The 22,135-nt window shown below is 49.8% G+C and overlaps 1 protein-coding gene across 5 annotated transcripts in view; it reads right to left on the reverse strand.

The window, feature by feature from the left end:
• PROM1 (prominin 1) overlaps positions 1-22,135 on the reverse strand; it is a 108,849-nt gene that overhangs the window by 4,738 nt on the left and 81,976 nt on the right. For 4 of the 5 annotated variants that reach the window (XM_089326966.1, XM_089326967.1, XM_089326965.1 and 1 more), the window contains 12 exons: positions 21,469-21,621; positions 17,937-18,060; positions 16,594-16,697; positions 14,006-14,090; positions 12,578-12,724; positions 11,921-11,992; positions 10,278-10,370; positions 8,602-8,655; positions 7,758-7,835; positions 7,569-7,637; positions 6,533-6,625; positions 5,349-5,467 (listed from right to left, as the gene is read on the reverse strand). In XM_089326966.1, coding sequence (XP_089183092.1) covers positions 5,349-5,467; positions 6,533-6,625; positions 7,569-7,637; positions 7,758-7,835; positions 8,602-8,655; positions 10,278-10,370; positions 11,921-11,992; positions 12,578-12,724; positions 14,006-14,090; positions 16,594-16,697; positions 17,937-18,060; positions 21,469-21,621 — 1,191 coding nt within the window. Of the gene's footprint in view, positions 1-4,630; positions 4,674-5,348; positions 5,468-6,532; positions 6,626-7,568; positions 7,638-7,757; positions 7,836-8,601; positions 8,656-10,277; positions 10,371-11,920; positions 11,993-12,577; positions 12,725-14,005; positions 14,091-16,593; positions 16,698-17,936; positions 18,061-21,468; positions 21,622-22,135 lie in introns of those variants that run through there. The other variant, XM_089326964.1, reaches the window with a different exon arrangement.

Here is a 22,135-nt window from a genome sequence, read left to right on the forward strand (position 1 = left end):
CGGCGCGTGTGGGAGCGTGTGTGCACACGTGAGTCCGGACTTGAACGGAGACCGGCCAAACCAAACTCACTTCCCACCCAGAAGCGGCTCCCTTCCTGCTTCCTAAACAACAGAATATTTCCAGGGAACTCCTCAGCAGGGGATCTTGGCTGTCCCCGCTGCTCCAGCCCGTCCTGACTGGCAGAAGGCTCTTTGTGCACTGGTGGCTTAGCTCCCAAACCGGCTTCTGTCCTGAGACGCAGCAGCACCAAGAGCTGCCGCCTTAGCACCACGGGAGGCCGCAGCAAGGGCCTGGGAAGAAGGTGAGCGCTGTGGCCGGTGTGCGCAGGGGCCTCCCCCGGGCCTTCCCGACACCTGCAGCCCAGTGGGCCTCGTGAATGGAAGCTGAGGGGGACAGGCCAGGCTGCCAGACCACACGCTGCACTAGCTTCTGAACTGCCCCCAGGGCCCACCAGAAAGTACTAAGGAAATGGAATTAATCCTTATTTTCACGAGCCACAAAGCCGTAAGTAAGGGCTTACACTGGTCAAAGGGTATTTCACCCTCACTACCCATTTAAGTCTCGTAAACATGTGCAAACAGGCCCTCGCTATCCCCCTGTACAAGCGAGGAACCTGAGGCTCCAGGAAATGCGATCAAGTTTCCAGAACGAGGATCTACTCCGGCCTGGTCCTATGGGAGGGTCCCAGTAGAGCAGATGTGATTTCCAGTTGGCCTCAAAACTTCCTTAGTTTCTTCAATTACTGTGCCTTAAAAAGCTGAGTATCTAGAAGATCTGCCAGGGTTCCTACTGGAAGACGGAGTATTCAGAAAGGAAAACAAGTCCTGACTTAACGGGTACTGTGAACACTTTTCAGGAAAACTTTGATATTTTTATCCAATTGAGACAAACCAGTTCGGTTTGCCCTCTGGACTCTACTGTTGGTTATAAAACCCAGGCAGCAGAAGGCATTCACATGTACTGTGGACTACTGATGAAGGGCTTTCAACTTAAAGTCCTCCTGGCTCCACCCCACACAAGCACAGGAAGCCCTTCCCAAGGACAGAATTTCCACCCACTCACAAAGCAGAATTATCACCAAATCACCCTAAAACCTTATTGTATAATACGGCTGGGGTGCTTCATCCACCCTGGATTTTCACAAGAACCACATGGGAGCCAATGTCCGTGAGCAAGCAGGAAGGGTGGCGTTCGCTTTGCAACACCACAGCTGTCCCTGTTTCTCTCACTGTCTTTCCCCTTTCCCTGAGCAACAGATTAAGTCCAAGAGTTACCAAGTCCTGCACTGTCCCCGTTTCTGAGGGTCAAGATGGATAAAAAGGAGAAGCACCCTACGCTTTTGAGGGGTCGTGCACCTGCGGCGCTGAAGGGGGCCTTGCCTGCTTATAGATGCTAAAATGCTAGAAGCAGTAGTCCGCCATCCTCAGTAGCAACGGGCTCGGCCGGGGCATGGCCGACCCTGCTCTGCTGTCAGCACTCAACTCCAAGGCTGAGAATGTAGGGACCCCCTAGCTGGCTGTGATGCCGGCTCATTCCTAAATGACAAAGGGTCCACGCAGTCTCTGTGTGCTGTGAGGTTGCAGGCACCTCAGAGACGGCCACATCGACTTGCAAAGTGACCCCTCCCTTGCAACGCCAGATGGATTTCTTGGAAGCAGCACACTCTTTTGGCCCACCAGCCTTCTCCACAGGAGAGTTGTACTTTCCAGAGTCCCCTGCTAGCAAGAAGGGGAGCCAGCTGTGGGGACTGCGGTCAACGGAGAGTCCCCTGGCCCTGACAACCTTCAGGGTGTGGCTCTGTCCAGGGATTCTGGCACTATGGGAGGTAGCCGTACAAAGGCTGTGTAGCCAAGGAGGGCAACTCTTGAACAGGCGATACTTGCTGCCGAACTGCCCACCAGATGGCCAAGGCTTTGGCAAGCCCACCTTGACTTTTCTCCCACCGTTCACAACCATGGGTACCTGTAAGCAGCTTGCATGTCACATTCTGTCTCAGCACTGCTTCCAGAAAACCCAGCCTTGCCCACCCAGGCTTGCCTCTCTCTCCGGCGTCCTCGGGCAGCCTCAGTGCACTTCTTAATACAGGGAGGACATCTGGAGATTTCACAACCAGGAAGGAAGCACCAGGAACCAATGCTACAAATTCAGAAAGTACTGGGCAGGGGAGGGCTTGGTGTTGTGGCACAGTGGGTTAAGCCACCACCTCCAATGCCGGCATCCCATATGGGTGCTAGATAAAGTCTCAGCTGCTCCACTTCTGATCCAGCGCCCTGCTAATATGCCTGGGAAAGCAGCAGAAGATGGCCCAAATGCTGGGGTCCCTGCACCCACATAAGAGACCTGATGGAGTTCCAGGCTCCCGGGCCTTGGCCTGGCCCAGCCCTAGCCATTGTAACCATTTGGGGAGTGAACCACTGGATGGAAGACCTCTCTCTCTCTCTCTCTCTCTTTCTCAAATAAGTAAATCTTTAAAAATAAAAAGAAGCAAAGAAAGTTCTGGAAGACCTGATGTTAAGACAACATAGGTGGCTGAGAACAGGTCTCCTCTGACCTTGAAATTTTCAATCTATAAATAACAAGACACCATCTGAGCATGCCATTCTGCGAAAAGAAGGCCAGGATTTGACACAGGCAACGATGCTGTCCACTCTGCTCAGAGAAGGCCTGGCTAAGTGACACTTGCCCAGAATCAGTGTTCACATTCCTCACACCGGGGCGCTAGCATCCAGGTCTAGCACATTGGAGGTGGCAAACAACAAGTCAATCTGGCATTTCAGAACTTGGTTTTTCCTGGATTTTATTATTCTTACGTCTGCCAAGGACTGAATAGTCGTCTCCCTGCCCCCAAATTAGATACCGAAATCCTAGTCACGAAGGTCGGGTATTAGGAGGTAGGAATGCTGGGAAGGGATTTGGTCATGGGGGCCATCTCTCCTGAGTGGGATTACTGTGTACAAAAGAGGGCCAGAGAGCCAGCTCGCCCCTCCTGCCACGTGAGAACACAGTGAGAAGGAAGCCGGCCCCCACCTGACACAGAATCTGAGGGCCCCTTGCTCGTAGGCCTCCCAATCTCCAGAACCGTGCGAGAAGAATTCCTGCTCTTTATAGACTACGCAGTTTGCAGCACATTGTCACAGCTGCCCAAACACAGTAGGACAACGCCCCACCCACTAAGTGGTAAGTGAAAGTGAAAAATTCTGAAACTCCATAATACTGAAAGTTGTAAGTCAGGTGAGCCTATATCCTTCGGAAAGGACACATTTTAATAAATTTCTGAGCATTTTTAGAAACCTGATGAGGGTGGCGCATCAGCTGTTAGCAGGCAATACTGCTTAGGACAAGGATGCCCCTGACTGGTCACTTGCACCTGGACCAGGAGGCCCACGACACAAACACCTGCTGGCAGCGCTGGGGCCTGCCCCTGTCTTTCCTGTGGATGTGGCCCATGTGGAGAGAGGCTTCTTGGACACCGTGGCTCACCCTATGCATGCACGCCAGACTCACTGCTTTGCACCTGACATCACGTGGGGACCCAGAGACCACTGACGCAGGGCCTACTGTGTGGACATGAGGAAGGACCATGCCCACTGAAGAGGACGGCCCCAGGTGCATACTGGTCCCACCTCTTCTGAGTGACAGATTCCTGCTTGTGTATGTGTGTGTGTGTGTGTGTGTGTGGAGTTTAAGTGAGCCTGGGAAGAGAGGACCCCTGGCAGGGAATGCTCAGTGCTCACTGATAAATACCCAGAACCAAGAGAAACTCCTTAATCTAGAGACTGTAAATTCATAAAGATTTTGGAGTCAGGGTTGGGCTCTTTTTCTAACTGATTACATTTGATTTAGTAGAAGAAAGATGGAGAGAGAGAAGGAGGAAAAGGTCTGTGTTTATTTGATGCTGAGATGGTAACAGGAAGTATGCATGCATTCAACCCGCAGTGGGATCTAGGGTCCCACGCAGCATTTTAGGGTGACACGATCCCACTGTTGAATAATCTGGTGAACATTTCCCCATGGGGCACCAGGGAATGCTGTGTGGGCGTGACTATGGAGGGCACGAGAAAAGTGAGGGTTATATATCGAGAGCGTGCAGAAGGCTCACTGCCGCAGCTACAGCAGGTCTACCACGGGCAGGCACGCACCTGCTAGACTGTTTACCTGGTCAGCACAGGGTTGTGGACACCATGGAAGTGGTCTTTATGATAACCATTATTACCATGTTCCATACTGTAACAAAAATACGTACAGCGAATACACAATGTTATCTCTAAGGTGAAGACGCACTGACATCGTGGGTCACAAAGACAAGAGAATGACCATGAAAGGCGGGGTTGGTGGGGGGGGGGGGTCATGTGTTAACTCCACAGGAGGCAGAAGGGCACATGTACAGTCTGCTCCCTTGTAAAACCAAAGACTGAAACAACTACGTTACAGGGCAGCGAACATGGCACACGGAATGCCCGCTAGCTCACAAGGGCTTCCTGTGTCTTCTACATGCCAGCCCCCTTTAAAAAGGCACCGCAATTGATTTCCTGCATGTATCTGCTGTTTTATCTTATTTAAGATATGACTGATTTTTAAAGTCCATCATGTAATAATAAAAACTTCCCCTGTTCCACCTATGAATATAGTTAAAATTAAAAAAGCTTACTTTTTCAGGGGTACAGTTTCAACACTATAAAATACAAAAAAGGGAGATACAATTATTATTTTTTGACTATTGAAGCTCAACAATTCCACCCTCTACATTTTTCCACAAATTCAGACACGGACAGTGTGGATTCCAGAGAAAGAGGTGTTGAGATGGGTGAAATGAAAAGCCAAGCACGACACACTGGCCTGACATACAGTGCGGGCAGGCTACAGAGGGGCCATGACAACAGTTATCATAAAGTGAAATGCCAGGTTCCAGAGGGAGCGGAACTGCGAACAAGAAAGAAGGGGGCAGGTTAGCGAGAGAGAAGACCGAGCAGGAGAAAAACCCCAGATCAAACAAGCCCGAGGAAAGTGGCACCAAAGAGAGAGGCCAAGACGGCTAAGCAGAAACAGGCCACTCTTAAAAATACAGAAGGTCAAGTTTAGCAGAGCTCACCCCTGGCAGGCCTTCAAACCTGCACCGCAGAGAAAATGACCCCCAGTTGCCACGGTCAATTTAATGTTTTCACCACCAAAAGTAAAAAAAAAAAATAGTCAGGGGATGGGTCTGTTAATTAGTTGGATTTAATAGATATATAAGGTATATACAGCTCAAAATATCACCCTGTGCCCCATAAACAGACACAATTGGGAGTCGCCATTTAATATTAAATGAAAAATGAAAGAAGAAGACCCACAGCCTGTACATACTTACTCATCGTCATACACGTCCTCTGACTCCATCCGACGATAGTACTTGGCCAGCTTTATACCAAGAATTAGAGCCGGAAGTAAAAGCAAAGTAGCTTTTCCTATGCCAAACCAAAACAAATTCTAGGGAGAAAAAAAGAAAAATTAAATGCTTAAAATATAGGAATTGGAAAACAATAGTTGTTTGCAGAAAAATAATTGTGATTTTGTGCCAAGTTTTCATTTTGCTCATTAATACCATTTGTGAACCTATCATGAACCGGCCACTGTGTGAATTCGTGCCCGATTTTGTAGTTCATTCTTTCTAAAACTCTGCGCAGATCCTATCGTCTTTGGTGGAGGCTGGATCTGAGTCTAGGACCCTCCCAACCAGCTTCTAAGCAGCCCCATTGGGCGGCCTGCCTTTGTCATCCCAAGTGTCCCACAGTCAGAGCAGGGTTGGCCAGCAGGTCCAAGCTGAGTTCTCTTTCAGGAGCTCTTTGATGGTAAGATGATGGATCTGCCTCAGGCAGAAGCAAGGCCTGGTATGTACTAAGATCTAAACAAACGCCTCATGTGAATTCAACCAATGTTGAAGGGCCACCTCGGGCCGAATTCAGCCACTTTCCACCAAAAAAAAGCAACAGTCAAGTATTCTTTTTTCCAAATGGCTGCTAACATTTGTAAGTCAGCCCGTGCATGGAAACCTGGACTTAACACAATTTCTTTAAAAACTAGACGTTCCATCTCGTGGCACTGAACCCTTGGTTCCAAGACAAAGACCAGTAGCAGCTGACCAAGCCCTTCCTGAAACAGGGGCCGTTGTCCTCAGTGTGGCACAACCCACACCACTGGTGACACTGAAGATGAGGTAGGCTTGGGGGCTTAGGAAGCAATCAGAACAGAGGCAGTGCGCCTAGCTCGTATGACCCGGTGGGCACTGAACACAGCCGGACACCACTCTGGCCAGCAGCATCCCCTTGGCCTGCCTTGGAAACCTACAGCCTGCCAGGTTCCTATGGAAGCCCCGGTCTGAGGCCGCTGCCTTAGTGTAGCACTATAAACACCACCATAGCCACTGTTCCCTGCCAGCAGGAGACTGAGTGGGCTGGGACCAACAGCAGCCGTGCAGGCCCTCCCGCCTTGCTCTGGGCTGAGGCCAGTGCTGCACGGCAGTACCTCTTGGTCTTCAAAAGATGAAGTGCTTACCAGAGGGTCGGTGAGGTAGGTACAAAAAATGACTTGGACAGTGGAGTCCAGGGCTGTGGCCACGGGTTTGCAGGATGCCAGTTTCTCAGTGATCTACAGGGTAAGAAACACAGGCAAATTCCAGCTGACCCCTGACCCACACCCGCAACACCCCATGAGAATTAGATGTGCATTTTCCTTTGGCCTGGTTCTAGCAAAAGGATCTCCATGAATGTTCTCTACAATGTGGAGCTGACGGTGGATTTGCCTGGGTGAGATCCACAGCATATAAAATCACACACAGTTATGCGTGCTGAGAAAGGCAACATGGGGTGATGTCATCCCCTCATGACATCACAGGGTACACGTCCCAGACCTGGATGGCACAGCCAGCCGCACACCTAGGCTCCATGGTATTGTCTATTGCTGCTGTGTTGCAGGGCAAACCTGCACGGCACATTGCTGTGGTGATTTCCGCAGGCCGTGTTAGCACAATGGTAAGTGTCTGTGGATCCACACATATCGCCATGTAGCAAAGGCAGAGGGGAAATACAATGTTAGAGCTTTTACGGCTTCATTACAAGTTTATGGGACCACTGTGCCATATGTGGACTATCGCTGACCAGAACGTCATTTTGCGGCTCATGACTGCACTCCAGCGCAGAATCCTCATTGCCCGCGCGTGTCAGGTCCCAGTCTCCCCATCTGTCATCTGGAACCATACAAGCCACACGAGTCCAGCACAGCGTTTCAGTCCTAACTTTCCACCTGACCCCTTTGTTATCCACCCAAAGGATGCAGGAAGCAAGTGGAAGACCCCATCTGATATAGGTGAGTCTTAGAAGTGACAAGGAAGACCGTGGTGGGTGGGGGATGTCCTCACACCTGGTGGTCAGGCCCCGGATGTCTTGGTCATCATCCAAGGATGTCTCCAGTGGCCTTTTGCTTACCTCCTACCAAACTATTACTCAGTTTACTTGCTCCAGATGGTGTTCTAGAAAATGAGACACCCAAGACATGGCGCCCCCTTCTGTTCATAAAAAGATCAACTACTTACAGCATACTCAACCCACTGCAGATAATACTCAAAATGTGATATTATAGTTCTCCCAAACTTCTTAGTTTCCTGCAAAGATATCAAACATTGGTAAAACCATTCAGGTGTTGACAGCATGTTTTAGCACTCTACGTGCTACATTTAATCAGGAAATGTCCCCATGCCCATGCATAGACATCAAAAACTCACTTTAATAATAATAGATGAAATATTTCTTGTGATGAAGTTCTGGGCGTCATCCAAAGAGTAAAGGGTCTTGTTCACTCCCTTTTGAAAACAAAACAAAACAGCAACAGTGGGCAGTGGATGACATGAGAAAAGGATCTAATTAGTGTGCACAGCGGTCTGAGTGGCATTGTCCCCAGGACCCCAAGAACATTCATGGTCCCCGCTGGCTTCACAGCCTTCCCGCACTCACAGCCCCATCCTGAAGCGGCAGCTCCTGCCCGGGCCACCTTGTGCTGTCTTAGAAGAACAAGAGCTCAGAGGAGGAATGGAAATACAGGTGGCCCTGGGAGCGATCCCCCGTGCACCCACAGGGCTGAGAGGCTGGGCACGTGACTTGCTCTGGACAGCGCCACATCAGCAATGGTGGCAATGCGAGGGCTCTGAGCAGTGGCTCCAAGCCCTCCTGTGTTTCCATTCATCCTCTGAGCTCCCGCGCTTCCCTGAGTGAGCACGAGGTGGCCCGGGCAGGACCATTCCTTCAGCCTGGGGAGAAGCCAAGCAGTGACCACGAACCTCTGTGGTGGAAGACATCGAGGTGGTGGACGGCTAGGCTAGGCAGCGTTACCTCCTTAAAAGTGACCCCCTCACATTTTAAAGCTTGCTTCCAACACATCAAGTCACAGGTTTCACCTACGTACCTACCAACCTGCAGAAATAAGGGCTGCAGGAAAGAATCGGTAAGCAGTTTGGTCATTTGCTGAGCCTTGTCTGTTCTTCCGTCAAGTACCTACAAATGTCAATGCCTCCGACTCTGCTGGTGTCGTCTGACAAAATCTCACAACAGCCAAAGGAAGCCAAGGCTTACCTGCAAGCTGCCGCTCGTGCGCTGCAGTGTCTTGACACTTCTGTGCAAAGTGACCTGGAGAACAAACACACACAAAGTTTGCACGCATCAGCAAGACAACCTGCCTCGGGTCCTGGGTCCCCTTTCCCCCCACATAGCCATCAGGGACGACTTTACCTGGTAACCATGGTTTCCTTCTAGAAAAAGCAACAGACACAAGCAGCAAAGCGTGCCTCTGATGTAAAAAGCCTACAGACCACAACCAGGACACACGTTCTCAAGCTCTGATGGGCAGCGCATCACGGGCCAAGCTGTCCAAGAGACCCCTGGGGACTAAGTTTGCCCAGAGGGCAAGGTGCTAAAACAAAGGTTGCCCACAGGGATGGTCTGCCTACATGGCTTAGGTCAGAGATCGGCAAACTTCATCTGTGAAGGGTCAGGCAGTAAAGACTTGGGGCTTTGTAGGCCATGGCTGTGCCAAAGACTCAACTTTCCCTCTGTAGACATAGCAGCCACAGACAGCAAAACTGGCAACATGCTAGAGTTGGCTGCTGGGCTCTGGTTTGTGGGGGGCCCTGGTTTGCCAATCCCCTGTATTATCTTCTTAAAAAATTTTTTAAAGAGTTTATTTATTTGAAAAGCATAATTACAGAGAGAGAGAGGGAGGATGAGAGAAAGATCTTCCATCTGCTGGTTCACTCCCCAGATGGCCACAATGACTGGGGCTGGAGCAGGCCAAAGCCAGGGGCCTGAATTCCACCCTGGTCTCCCACATAAAATGGCAGGAGCCCACGCGATTGAGCCAAGGTTACCCTAGCTCTCCTAAAGTCAAGGAGTCCTGCCTACTTCAAGGTAAGCATTTAAGGAAAATGCAAAAACAGCTTCAAATGGTAACAAACTTGTGCTGGACACAAACAAGGACAGCAGAGAACTGTGAACACTGCACGCAGATTGAGAAAATTTAATAGGAGGACTTTGTGAATACCCTGATGAGTTAGGAAATCAGAGGAGAGAAACCAAAAAAGAGAGACAGAATACAAACGAGATCCAGAAGGTTAGATGTTGCTTCTCTGAACGAGTCACTGACTCAGGAACCCAGTTTCCACACAGCTGTGACCTTGACAGAGACAAGCCACAGGCAAGAAGAATGATAATTCCTCCTACTGCTGGGGCCCTCAGAGGTCAGGTTTGCATCCTCCTGAGCCAGGTAGGAGCCAGGCAGAAATTGTCCCCTCTTTTAATTTTATTTAATTGTATGTTTAGATGAAGAGACTGAGAAGTTGTAATATTTTGGAGAGGCAGGATTTGAAACCAGGGCTGTCTGAATCTAAAACCGCTTTGACTGCATTGAGGCTGGAAGCCAGAGGTGCCGAGACAGGAAGGGACAGGAGAGAGGAGAGGGGAGGCCCAGGCACTAAGACAGCCCCAGGTGCTAATGGGTGCAGAATGAAAAGTATCTGGGGAAGAGTCCCGGTGGCTCCTGCCTGTCCCCATGCAAATGGGATAAGAAAGGAAACAAGAGGCACACTGTGCCATTTAAGTTCTGCCGTCCTTCAAGTTCAGCTCAGTTTCCGAGGCTGAGGCCAGTGGGGTGGGTTGGAGCAGGTGTCCCTGTGCTACGTGCGGGCCAGCTAGGTGCAGGCAGCTTTGCTCGGGGCCCGGTGAAACGCCAGAGGCTGCCAGCGAGCGAGCATTACCAGTGACTGTTCCATCGGAATGACTTGCTGCTCGTGAATTGCTGTAATATTTTGTGCAGCCTCCTTCATGGAGTTTTTCAAATTTCCTGGGGGCTACAAGGAGAAGAAAACACACAGATCAACACCATCCTTCCAGATTCTGAGGGACTCTCTCTATGGTCAGGAGCCCAAGCAGCCACAGCATAAGCATGCACACCACTGTGGGTGTGCAAATCCAAGAACGATGGGCTCTCGGCATCACCCCACACCCACGAGCCCTTCCTGAGCGCCAGAACCCATTCTCTCTCTCCACCCCACTGCAATGTAGCCACTATCACGTTCCCATTTTACAGATGAGGGAAGTAAGGCACAGAGGGATGAAATGTGTTCCCTGTGAAGCTTCTACTGTTAGGGAGAGGCTGAGTCAGGATTCACACTCTGGTCTTCCTCTAGAGCCCGGGTTGCTCTTGACGGTGGGATGCCGCTTCTTGGAGGGGACCACAAGGCCATTTGGTCACCAGCTGGCCGGGGAGTTAATGAAGGGGGAGCTTTGGTGGCTCTGCCCTCTCTGCTGTGGACTCTTGGGTGTCAACGTGGCTGAACTGAGCGATGCTTAGATGGCCGGGTGTGTCTGTGCTGGTGTTTCCAGAAAAGCTTGGCCTCCACGTGGGAGGCCCCGTGCAACCACTGGGAGGCTGCGTGCAAAATGACAAGGGGGAGATAGAGGGAATCCCACGTCCTCACTCCCTCTCTCCCCTGGAGAAGAGAGTCAGGCAGATGTCCTTCTCCTGCCCTTGGACATCAGGACTCCAGGCTCTTGGCCTCTGGCCCCACCCACTTCACCCAAGGCCCCCACCCCTGGGGCTCTCAGGCCCTGAGCCTCTGACTTGGGGCCACACGGTGGACTTCCCTGCTGGGGCTGTCACGCTACAAATTCCTCTGCTCTTCGGTTTGCAGTTGGCCTAATGTGGGACCTCTCATCCCCCAAGACTGTGGGGCCGATTCCCCTAGTAAGTGCTCTCCGTTGTTTCTGACTCTCGGGGGAGTGCTGTCTAATACCCCCACTATCCACTTCCCCTCCGGGGTGCAAAGCTCTGCATCGGAATCGTCCTCCCACATCCCCGTCACTACTTCCTACACGGTGAGAAAAATGTCATGTGTGTGTGCATGTGCGTGTGTGAGCACATGTGCAAGTGTGTGTGCATGTGCATGTGAGCACATGTGCATTTGTGTGTGCGTGTGTGAGCACATGTGCATGCGTATGCAAGTGCATGTGTGTGGGCACATGTGCATATGTGTGAGCACACGTGCGCGTGTGTGCATGCATGTGCATGTGCATGTATGATCACATGTGCAAGTGTGTGCATGTGCGTGTTTGAGCACATGTGCATATGTGTGTGTGTGCGTCTGTGTGTGTGTGTGTGTGTGTGTGGAGGTGGAGGGGCCGTTGTGGTGAACGCAGAGACAGAGTGAAAGCCAAGAGGCTGCCCTGAACACTGGCGTGCTCACAGAGGTTCAGACCACGTAGTGATGCCGCCGGCAGGAGCTGTGGGCGCTCCCAGGGACGCGTTTAGCAAGGAGCCACCTTCACTGCCTGCCCTAAGAATGGCACTGACCTTGACATCTACGACCATGGCAACACGAATGGGACTGTGTGAACTCACCAAATGGTTGGCTTTGGCTTCTAGATCGTATGCAAATGATAAAAGGTTCACTTTTGTGGGAGATTTTCCAGTCTACAAAAGAAGTTAAAAAAAAAAGAAAGGTGTCATGGATACAGGATTTTTAAACATTGACAATTATCTGAAAGGCAACAGATTGACCATGAACCCATACCATAAAGTAATAAAGGAAGGTGAGAAATCATAGCACAGCTGACAACATCTGCATTTTCATTTGTACACCTTATTTTTATTCAACCACATTATTTAACCAAAAAGGGAGAATGGTCACTACAACAAGGATGAAACTTAGCACACTAAGTCAAAGAAGCTGGACACAGAAGGTGACAAAGTGTAGGCCTCCAGTGGTGTGAAATTTCCGGATAGGTAAATCCATAGAAACAGAACACAGATCGGTGGTTAGGGTAGGAAGAAATGGGACAAGTGCTAATGGGCACTGGGCTTCCCAGAGATGATGGCGATGTTTGGGAACTAAACATAGGACAAATGCCACTAAACACTTACTTTAGAATGGCTGACTTTAGGTTATGTGAATCTCATCTTAATCAGAAAAACGGAAAAAAGAAACATACATATCCAGTGTTCTAACTCCCCCCGCCCCTCACCAAAAACGATCAGGCACGCACACACGGGTCATACCTGTGTGAGGTAGCTGGCATAATCGATTTTGTCTATTCCACATTCAGAAAATTCCTGCAGGTTTCTTTTTCCTGAGTCATCCAGCAGCACGATGCCATCAAGATTTATGTTCATGCTTTCAAATTCCCTGACTAGTTTTTGAGTATGCTGCGTGAAAAAGAAAGAATTATAAATCAATCCACTATTCTCCAAGGATATCGCATCCTTAGTGCTTGAGAACAGCAATGAACCTGCGTGGGACAAAAACAAGGATGACAGTCCTATGTGCACACACATAACTGCCATTCTTCCTGGTACTCCCCTCCCTAGCTTTCCTCCCTCCTGGCCTCCCTGTTCCTCCTCGATTATGCCCTAGGGGGAGGTGGGACACAAAACAGCATGCATTAATCTCCACCCTCGCTGACCTCAAAGGGAAGAGGCTGTGTGGTCAGGGAAAAGGACCGCATCAGGACACCAGGGGCGGGGCGGGCAGAGGCCTCCACAAGGGGGCAGGGGAGGACACTCAGGAGCACGGGGCCTGGGCACCCCAGCTCACAGAGATAAAAAATGATGCTCGAAGGAACAGGGTAGGCAGCCACCTGGGAGGGGACCAGCCTCAGGGTCTTAACACTCAAGACTGGGGCAGGGGTCCGGGCAAAGGAGGAAGGAAGTCACTCTGTTCCACCTGTTCCCAACCCCTCTGCCTCCTGCCAAGTGTCAGCTCAGTTCACTGGAGCCCGCCCTGGAGCTCTGGGGGCCATGGCGTGATTCACAGAAATGAGGACACAGTGAGCTGTAGTCTCCACGCCAAGTCCCCAGTTCCAGACCTGGAAGGAAAGAGGGGCTGGTCTTGGAGCACCAGTCTCTGTGGGAAGCAAGTGGGGCTTGTTCCTGTAGGAAGGCAATCTGACACGAGGAGGGGTTCTGGCTGAGACCCTTCGAGACAGCTGGTTGCGAGGAGGGGAGTGAGGAAATGTTTCACAACTCGTAAGGGGTGAGGATTTGCACAACCTTGTGAATGTGCTCAATGCCACTTTAAAATGGTTAATTTTAGGGACGGGTGTTAGGGCACAGTGGGTTAAGCCACTATCTGCCATGCTGGCATCCCATATGGGTGCCAGTTCAAGACCCAGTTGTTCCACTTCTGATCCAGCTCCCTGCTAAGGTGCCTGGGAAGGCAGTGGAAGATGACCCCAAGAGCTTGGACCCCTGTCTCCCATGTGGGAGACCAGAATGTGGCCATCTTGGGAGTGAACCAGCAGATGGAAGATGTGTCTCTATCTCTCACTCTGCCTTTCAAATAAATAAGTAAATCTTGGGGGAAAAAAAGATAATTTTAGCTTACATGAATTTTGATCTCAAATAATAATAATAATGATGATGATGATAAAACCCAGCCAGATTTAGAAAGACAATTTATCAGCTCCAGGACTGGTTCCAGGCACTCACCTGTCCGATGTTGAGCTGCTCGGTGATGTTGAAGCGGTTCTGCAGCTGAAGTGTGGTATAAATGCCTTTATCATCTTTGCAGTCGCTACGGGAAGAAACAGAAATCATGACTCAGGACAGCAGCCGTAGCTACTGGCTACCACCGTCCAGTGCTAAGGACAAGAACAGGCGACTGTTGCCCTCCATACGAACTGGATGGAAAACGAGGGTCACAGGAGTCTCCCTCAGCCCCCAGCCCCTGTCATTCCTGACTTTATTCCCTGCTTTGCCAATGGTCCAATTTTTGGAATAGACATGATAGGATGGATAAATTTCCTTCTGTTCTTGTGCTGTTTCTAATACTGCTGTGCACAACAGACTGAGAAGAAATAAATTCTCATTAAAATCCCCCAAAACGATACTTGGAGGGAAATGTGCACCGTGAAGTAGAGTCACATGTCACTTATTGTTGAGGATTTGTTCTGAGAGATGCATCATAGGGCGATTTTGACATTGTGGGAACCATCAACAGTGTGTGCTCAGACCAGCGACGGCAGCTGTGATGTCACCACGTAATGTGCTCTTAGGGACCACTGGCTGTGACCTCTGTCACTGATCTCAAAGTCGGTATGTGGACCACAACTATGTCTCACTGGCTTCATTAAAAGACTCCTGCAGGTCCTTGACAAAACTGTTTCTCAGCCATATTTCCAGGGCTGGACTTCACTTACTACATAGATGCTTAGACACATATTCTAAAGGTGATGAGGAAGATAGGAAGGGGCCACAGGCATCCAGATGTTCAGTGTAGTTTGGCTGTCAACCCAACTCGGCCACCTGTGTGAAATGGCCTCACAGCTCTGCACCTCCATCCCCTCTCTAAATGCCTGCTCAGCTGAACCAAGAAGGCTGGTCCCCATCTAATGTGAGTCCCTGCCACAAAGACAGGTGCATTCCAGAGCTCCATACTTGGGAGCCAAGAACTCAGTACAAGACTCCCATGTGGGTGGCAGGAATCCAATTACATGAGCCATCAATGCTGCCTCCTAGGGTCTGCATTGCCAGGAAACTGGAGTCAGGAGCCAGAGGCAGGAGTCAAATCCAGGCCATGGGTGGATGTGGGCCATGGGTGTCTTAACCACTAGGCTGAATGCCTAGTGGCATTCTGCCAATATGCTTACAGGTCAAGGATAGAAAAATCTATGTGAATGAACAATCATAAGAATAGGTATTCTTACAATGTGTTGGGCACTGTTAGAATCTCAAGTATCTCACTGAACCCTAAAATACTCCCAGCGTTAGAATGCTATTATCATGATTCCTGTTAACAAAGAAGAAGTGGAGTGGTCACAGGGTCCCCAGGAGTGGAGCTGGGACTGGAGCCCACGTGGTCTGGTTGCACAGAACAGCCCTTTGGCTGCATGGCCACCGTCACATCTGTGATTTGGATCTGTTCAGGGAGTTCTTGCATTTGGCTTTGATCTTGGGCAAGGCAGTTCTTGAACAAGACTTCTCATGGGATCCCATGAATGCTTCTTAGGGTAACCCCCAAGGACAACTGAGAGGAATCCTGAGATGTCAGCATTCCAAGTTCTCGAAGGTTTCCAGTGTAAAGATTCTCTTTTTGGTCAATTTCTACAATCTGTTTTCTTTTTTTTATATTTTAATTCATTTTTTTTGACAGGCAGAGTTAGACAGTGAGAGAGACAGAGAGAAAGGTCTTCCTTCAGTTGGTTCACCCCCCAAATGGCCACTATGGCCAGCGCACTGCACTGATCCAAAACCAGGAGCCAGGCGTTTCTCCTGGTCTCCCATGGGGTGCAGGGCCCAAGCACCTGGGCCATCCTCCACTGCACTCCCGGGCCAGAGCAGAGAGCTGGCCTGGAAGAGGAGTAACCAGGACAGAATCCGGCGCCCCAACCGGGAGTAGAACTCGGAGTGCTGGTGCCGCAGGCGGAGGATTAGCCTATTGAGCCGCGCGCCAGCTTACAATCTCTTTTCTAAGACTAAAGAGCAGCTTATCTCTGAAATTGGAATTTCTTACCACTAAGGTAAAAAATATTTTTGAGGGGCAGGCACTGTGGTGTAGAAGGTTAAGCCTCCGCCTGCAGGGCTAGCATCCCATGTGGGCACGGGTTCAAGTCCTGGCTGCTCCACTTGTGATCCAGCTCCCTGCTGATGTCCTGGAAAGCAGCAGAAGATGGCCCAAGAGCTTGGCCCCTGCACACATAAGGGGGGCCAGGAAAAAGCTCCCGGCTCTCTTGGCTTCAGATTGGACCAGCTCCTGCCATTGTGGCCATCTTGGGCGTGAACCTGCGGATGGGAGACCTCTCTCCCTGTCTCTCCCTCTCTCTGTCTGTAGCTCTACCTCTCAAATAAATAAGTAAAATCTTTAAAAAACTTTTATCTTTCCTATGTCATTAATAGTTGCTTTTCACTGGAACCTTGAAGAGGCCATCTGGGAAGTGAACCAGCAGATGGAAGATCTCTCTCCTTCTGTCTCTGTATCTCTGCTTTTCAAATAAATAAGTAAATCTTAAAAAAAAATACTTTTGAAAGCAAACTTCTTGCCCTGGAACATTTTAAGTAGAAAATGTCATGACTGATACCTGTAAACTTGTTCAAAAGTGAGCTTAATATCTGGTTTACTAAGAACCATGCCAGAGAGGTAGTACTTCCAATCCTCATTCAGAAGATAGGGTGTGTCCAAAACCTACAACACATAAAAAAGTGGGTTCTTTTTTAAAAAAAAATTATTTAAGGTAAACAAATTTCATGTATTTCACATATACAGATTTAAGAATATAGTGATACTCCCACCTTATTCTCCTTCCCACTCACACTCCAACCCTTCCTCCTTCTTCCTCTCTTATTCCCTTTCTTAATTTTTATAGTGATCTTTCAGTATACTTTATACTCACAAGATTAACCCTACACTACGTAAAAAGTTCAACAAGTAGTAAGAAGGAAAAACACTGTTCCTCAACAGCAGAGACAAAGGCTGTGAACAATCACCAAACCTCCAAGTGTCAATTTCACTCCAGTACATGGTTTTACACCTACATGCATGAAACAAAATGAATATTCTGTTCAACTTGTTTTTGAGATGCTTTTCATATGATTTTTCTCATTAATTTCTAACTCAGAAAAAAATAGTGTGGTTGGAATAAATCAATTGACTACTGGGTAACACAAATCAGAATTATTGAAATTAGTTTTACTTCTTGAGAACTCCTAAGCTTTACTTTAGTAAAACAAATACATTAGAAATAGGAGTGCAAGAGGGAGCTTAATTCAAAATAACTAATTAAAGCCAGAGTAGCAGACTCAGCTCCTCTCTACCTGGACATGAGTGAAAACTCACCCACTCTCTGGCTCTGCACCGTATGTATTTGGTGAGAAATTTAGTTCACAACTCTTTATTGTGCTTGAGAAAAACAGGCCGACTCTCGCTTTTCCAAAATGCTTGGGACCAGCATCGGTTGCCAGTCTTGGATTTGTGCAGATTTTGGAATACTTGCATGCATATAGTGAGATACAGTGGGTACGAGACCAAGTCTAGTCAAATTCCTTTGTGTTTCACACACGACTGACACGTGGAGCCCACAGGCTCTTCTCTGGAAGAGTGGAAGGGGCACCCGGGCATTGCTGCTCGATGCTGTTAGCAACATTTGTAAACTACTGTTGAGGAAAATACTGCACCCTCCCTCCCCCAAATACCACAATCCACACCTGAGTGAGCATGCCTCAATCCCTGGCACTGATGATCCTCACCATTCCAAAATAAGAATACCACCTTTTGTGTCATTGTTCTTACGAATACCAAGAATCCCAAGTTAAGGGACTAAAACCAAACTGTTCCCATTTTGGAACTGCCCTGGAAGTAACACACAAGACACAGGGGGTTTCCACAGAAATGTCCTCCCATCCTGCGCAGGAAAACCGCATTTACCCGGAATAGCTTCCTGTTGGCGTAAGGTTCACAGATCAGTTTTTCCATGTTTGCACCAACGATAAAAGCAACAACCACGAGGAGCATCAATATCCAGGAAAAGAGGAAGCTCAATCCAGCCCCCCTGGAAACAAACATAAAGAAGCCAGTAATTCTGCAAGGGATGCGTCAATACCGCCTACCAGCAGTTAGCAGTTCTACCTACTCCGCCTAGGAGATGGACTTGGGGTCTCCCGCAGTTTGCGGGCTGAACAGATCAGCCTACCCAGGAGTGAGGAGAGAAGGGGTTTGTAGCATGATCTCTCAGCATATGCACAGACCATACAGTCTACTCGCTGTCTGGCATGGCTTGGGCTCTGGAGTCAGCTGAACAAACCAATGCAGAGAGTAAAGGATGCAGCAAGTAGGGAGGGTCAGAGCCCTTGAGAAGGGGCTAAAAGGGACAACGTCTCCCTCCTTCCACAGGGATGGCGGGCAGCGGCAGGAAGAACAACTGAAGAGGCAGGCAGGGGTGTGCTGGGAGGGCCTGGGGGCTCCAGGGAGGGGGAGCCTCTGAGGGGCTTAAAGCACAGGAGGAACGCAGCCCACTCTCTTGGAAAAACACGTGGCGTGAAGGCTGGGTTTGACAGGTGCCAGTGAGGCTGGGCTACCCCTGCACGGGCTCTTCCCAGAGCCTGGGGAGGGGGGTGGAGAGGAGTCAGTGGGTGGAGGAGATATAAAAGGGAGGGGGTGGTGAAGGCAAGGCTAGGGTTCAAGGGTGACGCAGGAACACGGCCGCTCTGGGCGGGAGGGGAAGATGCAGCGAGTGTGGTTCACGGCGCCAGCAGCCCATCACAGGGCGATGCGTGGGAGTGAGATGCCCCTGCGGAGCTCAGCCGTCTGGGTTAGAGGCATACACCAGATGACTGCGGAACACTGCGGTGGGAGCTGTCAGGAAAGAAGGGGCGGGGGTGGGCGTTTGGAGCAGCCGTGAAGAGACCACTTGGGATGCCTCCATCCCAGACCGCAGTGCCTGGGTTCGAGTCCTGGCCCCTCTGCTGATTCCACGTTCCCGCTCGTGTGCTTCCGGGGAGGCAGACTGAGTGTGGGGCTCCTGGCTTCAGTCTGGCCCTGCCCCCAGCTCTCGTAGGCTTTTGGAGAATGAACCAATGAGTAGAAGCTCTCTGTTTCTTTGTCTCTCTCCCTCCCTCAAATTAAAAGCATAAATAAATAAATAAAAAGTGAAAAAAAAAAAAAAAAGGAAAGAGGAGCGCGGGTGCAGTTTTGGCTGCCGCAGGGCTCAATAGGCGTTCTGGTTTCTCCAGCGAATAAACCGTTTTCCGGAGGCAGCAGCGCCCTTGCCGACCCTCGGATGAAACTGACTGCGCTTGTGTCGTCTCCCACTGCGCATGTGCACCCGGAGGCCGCTGGAGCCGGAGCAAAGTCCGCCACGCAGTGGCTGAGGGTGGGAGTCCCTCGGAAAGAACTCGGAGCCACCCTAGGGCCGCAGTGCTGCTGAAATGAATCTGGCAACACCTGAATGTTACCAGACTTTCTCCCACTGCTGAGATAAATCGCTAGAGGCCCCAAGCCGTGGCTTTGTCTCTGCGCGTCCGGCCTCTGCAGCAGTAGCTAAACAGGTGCCCCCATCAATTTTTTCATGGCTTCTCCTCTTTTCCTTGAAGCTAGATAGCATTGTATTGGGTTATATTCCTTCTTTTATTATTTTTATTTTTTGGTAAGATTTATTCATTTGTTTGAAAAGCGGCTGGCCAGGCAGAAAAAGAGAGCAGGATCTTCCCTCTGCTGTTTCACTCCCTAGATAGCAACAACTGGGGCTGGACCAGGTTGAAGTCAGGAGCCAGGAGCTCCATCCACGTCTCCATCGTGGGGGGCAGGGGCCCAAACACTTGCACCATCATCTGCTGCCTTCCCAGGAGTGTTAGCAGGAGCCGGATCAGAAGCAGAGCGGCTGGGACATGACCTGGTGCTTCAGGACGCGATGCTGGCATCGCAAATAGCGGCTTAGCCCACTGGACCGCAACACCGGCCACTTCGGGTTAGATTTCTAAAAGAGTATGGACAGAATTTTATGAATTTTTTCAGAGCAACTTTCTCCTTCCTTAAGCAGTTAAAGAGATGGATTGTGTACACTCACCACCAAAATGCTTATAAAACAGTCAAGTATTCAGGATTATTAAGTTCTTAACATCAAACTAATTTTCTACCTACAAAAGGCAACACAAATACATTTTTAGTTGCTAGTGTGATTTCTTCTTTTTCCTTCTTTGTCCAGAGGTACTGGCAGTTAAGTATAAGGGTACTTCAAAACAATTGGTGGAAAAATGGAATTAAAAGATAAGCTTAGTTTGGTGCAAAATTTTTTAAATTCATGCATAACTTTTCATAAGATGCATTTTTTCGTGAAATTTTTGAAGCCATTTTGTCTACGCATTAAAATTTTTCTGTGCCCACATGAACATTTTTAATGCCATTTTCCACAAACATTTGGCGTCCCCCACGGAGACTCAGTTTAAGCCTGTGAGCAGGTGGGCTTCTTCATGAGTGAGGTCCTTCCCAGTCCTGGCAGACCCCAGGCCATTGACGTCACACTTACTTTCTAAGACGTTTGAGTTTGCATTCATGTTAATGGAAGCTTGTACCGCACTGGGGTTCGATTGTATTAGGGAAGGACTTAGAGGTCACGCGAAGTCTAACTGTGACTCCCTGTTTAATGCATGTCACTTGCCCTGTGGCTCCTCCCACCCCACATCAGTGCTACAAGAAGCTAAACAGGAGCACCTGACTGAGGTCCATTCTCTATTCCCTAACCTGCTCGCGCCCCATCAGGCTCCTCTCACTGGTTCTCAATGAGCTCATCGCAAAGGAGACGGCAGACCTGGCGCACACACAGCTTCCTTCCCGTGAAGGCTTGAACACAAACACACCTGCATCCTAGCTTACCTTTCTGGAGCCAGCTCCAGGTGCACCTGGTCCTTGCCTGCCCTGATGGATTCAAGGTCTTTTCATGCCCATGACTCGGGTGTGGACGTCTTTGAAGCAGACACCATGGCTCCAGGGGCATTCCCCACTACCTGGCACCTGCTCTCCTCCTGGACTCAGACTACTGGGCTAAATGCCAAGCTTGCTGGGCTGGCAGCCTTTGTCCCAAATCAGTTCTGGAGTCTCAAGCTAGCGATACTACTGACCATCTGCAGCAGTGTCTGACATGAGGTCAGCTCGTCTTCTGGTGAATGAATGAATGAATGAAAAGAAGGAACGGAGGAATCAAGGACATCAACTTGGGCATGACTCCAGGACAGCCGCTTTATCGAGGGGCCCACTAGGTGTACACAGTGCTTTTCAGCTCGTCTGTCAAACCGCCATCAACTTAGGATTTTCTTTGACTTCCTACACGAGATGAAAGTACGCAAACCAAGGAAGGTACACTCATGTCTACTGCACTGGAGCCCCGAGTGTGGGACCTGTGTGTGACCTTGGTCCCCTCGCTGTGTTCCCGCCCGACACAGGACAGAGAAGAGTGGACACTCACACCATGAGGAAGATGCCTCCAGTGTTGGAGACGCAGCCCCTGGTGGTGGGGGTGGCCAGCCTGTTGTAGCCACATACGCCCAGCAGTAAGCCCAGGTTAAAGAAAATTATGATGAGAGTCAGCAGGAAGCAGATGATCAAGCAGATCAGCCACCTGGTGGAGCAAACACAGTGACGTTACACAAAACTCATCGGGCCACGGCCGGGGCAGCTGAGAGCTGCTTGACAATCTACCCACAGAGGGCCACACTGCTGGGGAAAGTTCCCTACCCACCAGCTCCTCCAACCCAGCCGGAAACAGCCATTGTTCTTGTAGGTTTGAGGTTTCTCTCTCTCTCTCTCTCTCTTTCTCTCTATGGGAATGTCACTATTGCTTTCTTCCTTATCTTGAACCCCAAAAGTATTACATGGGTTCCTTGAATAGGGCTTGGAAGCTTCTCCAAGGCTACAGATCGAAATGCCCCTTCTGACTTTGAAGTGCCTTCCGTGTCCCTGACGCCGGAAGTGCCTATGGGAATGATAACCAAGACGTGGACAGATCACGACTAACCTACAGATAAGGAAATGGTGTGCTCTTTTCTCCTGGGCTTTCTCTCTTTAGTGAACCGGCAGCACTCAATGTGGCGGATGCGTGGAGTATTTAGAATGTTCCGAGCACCCCCAATCAG

Source organism: Oryctolagus cuniculus, chromosome 2, assembly GCF_051225735.1.
Source record: "Oryctolagus cuniculus isolate XC-2025 breed Fujian yellow rabbit chromosome 2, ASM5122573v1, whole genome shotgun sequence".
NCBI lineage: Eukaryota > Metazoa > Chordata > Mammalia > Lagomorpha > Leporidae > Oryctolagus > Oryctolagus cuniculus.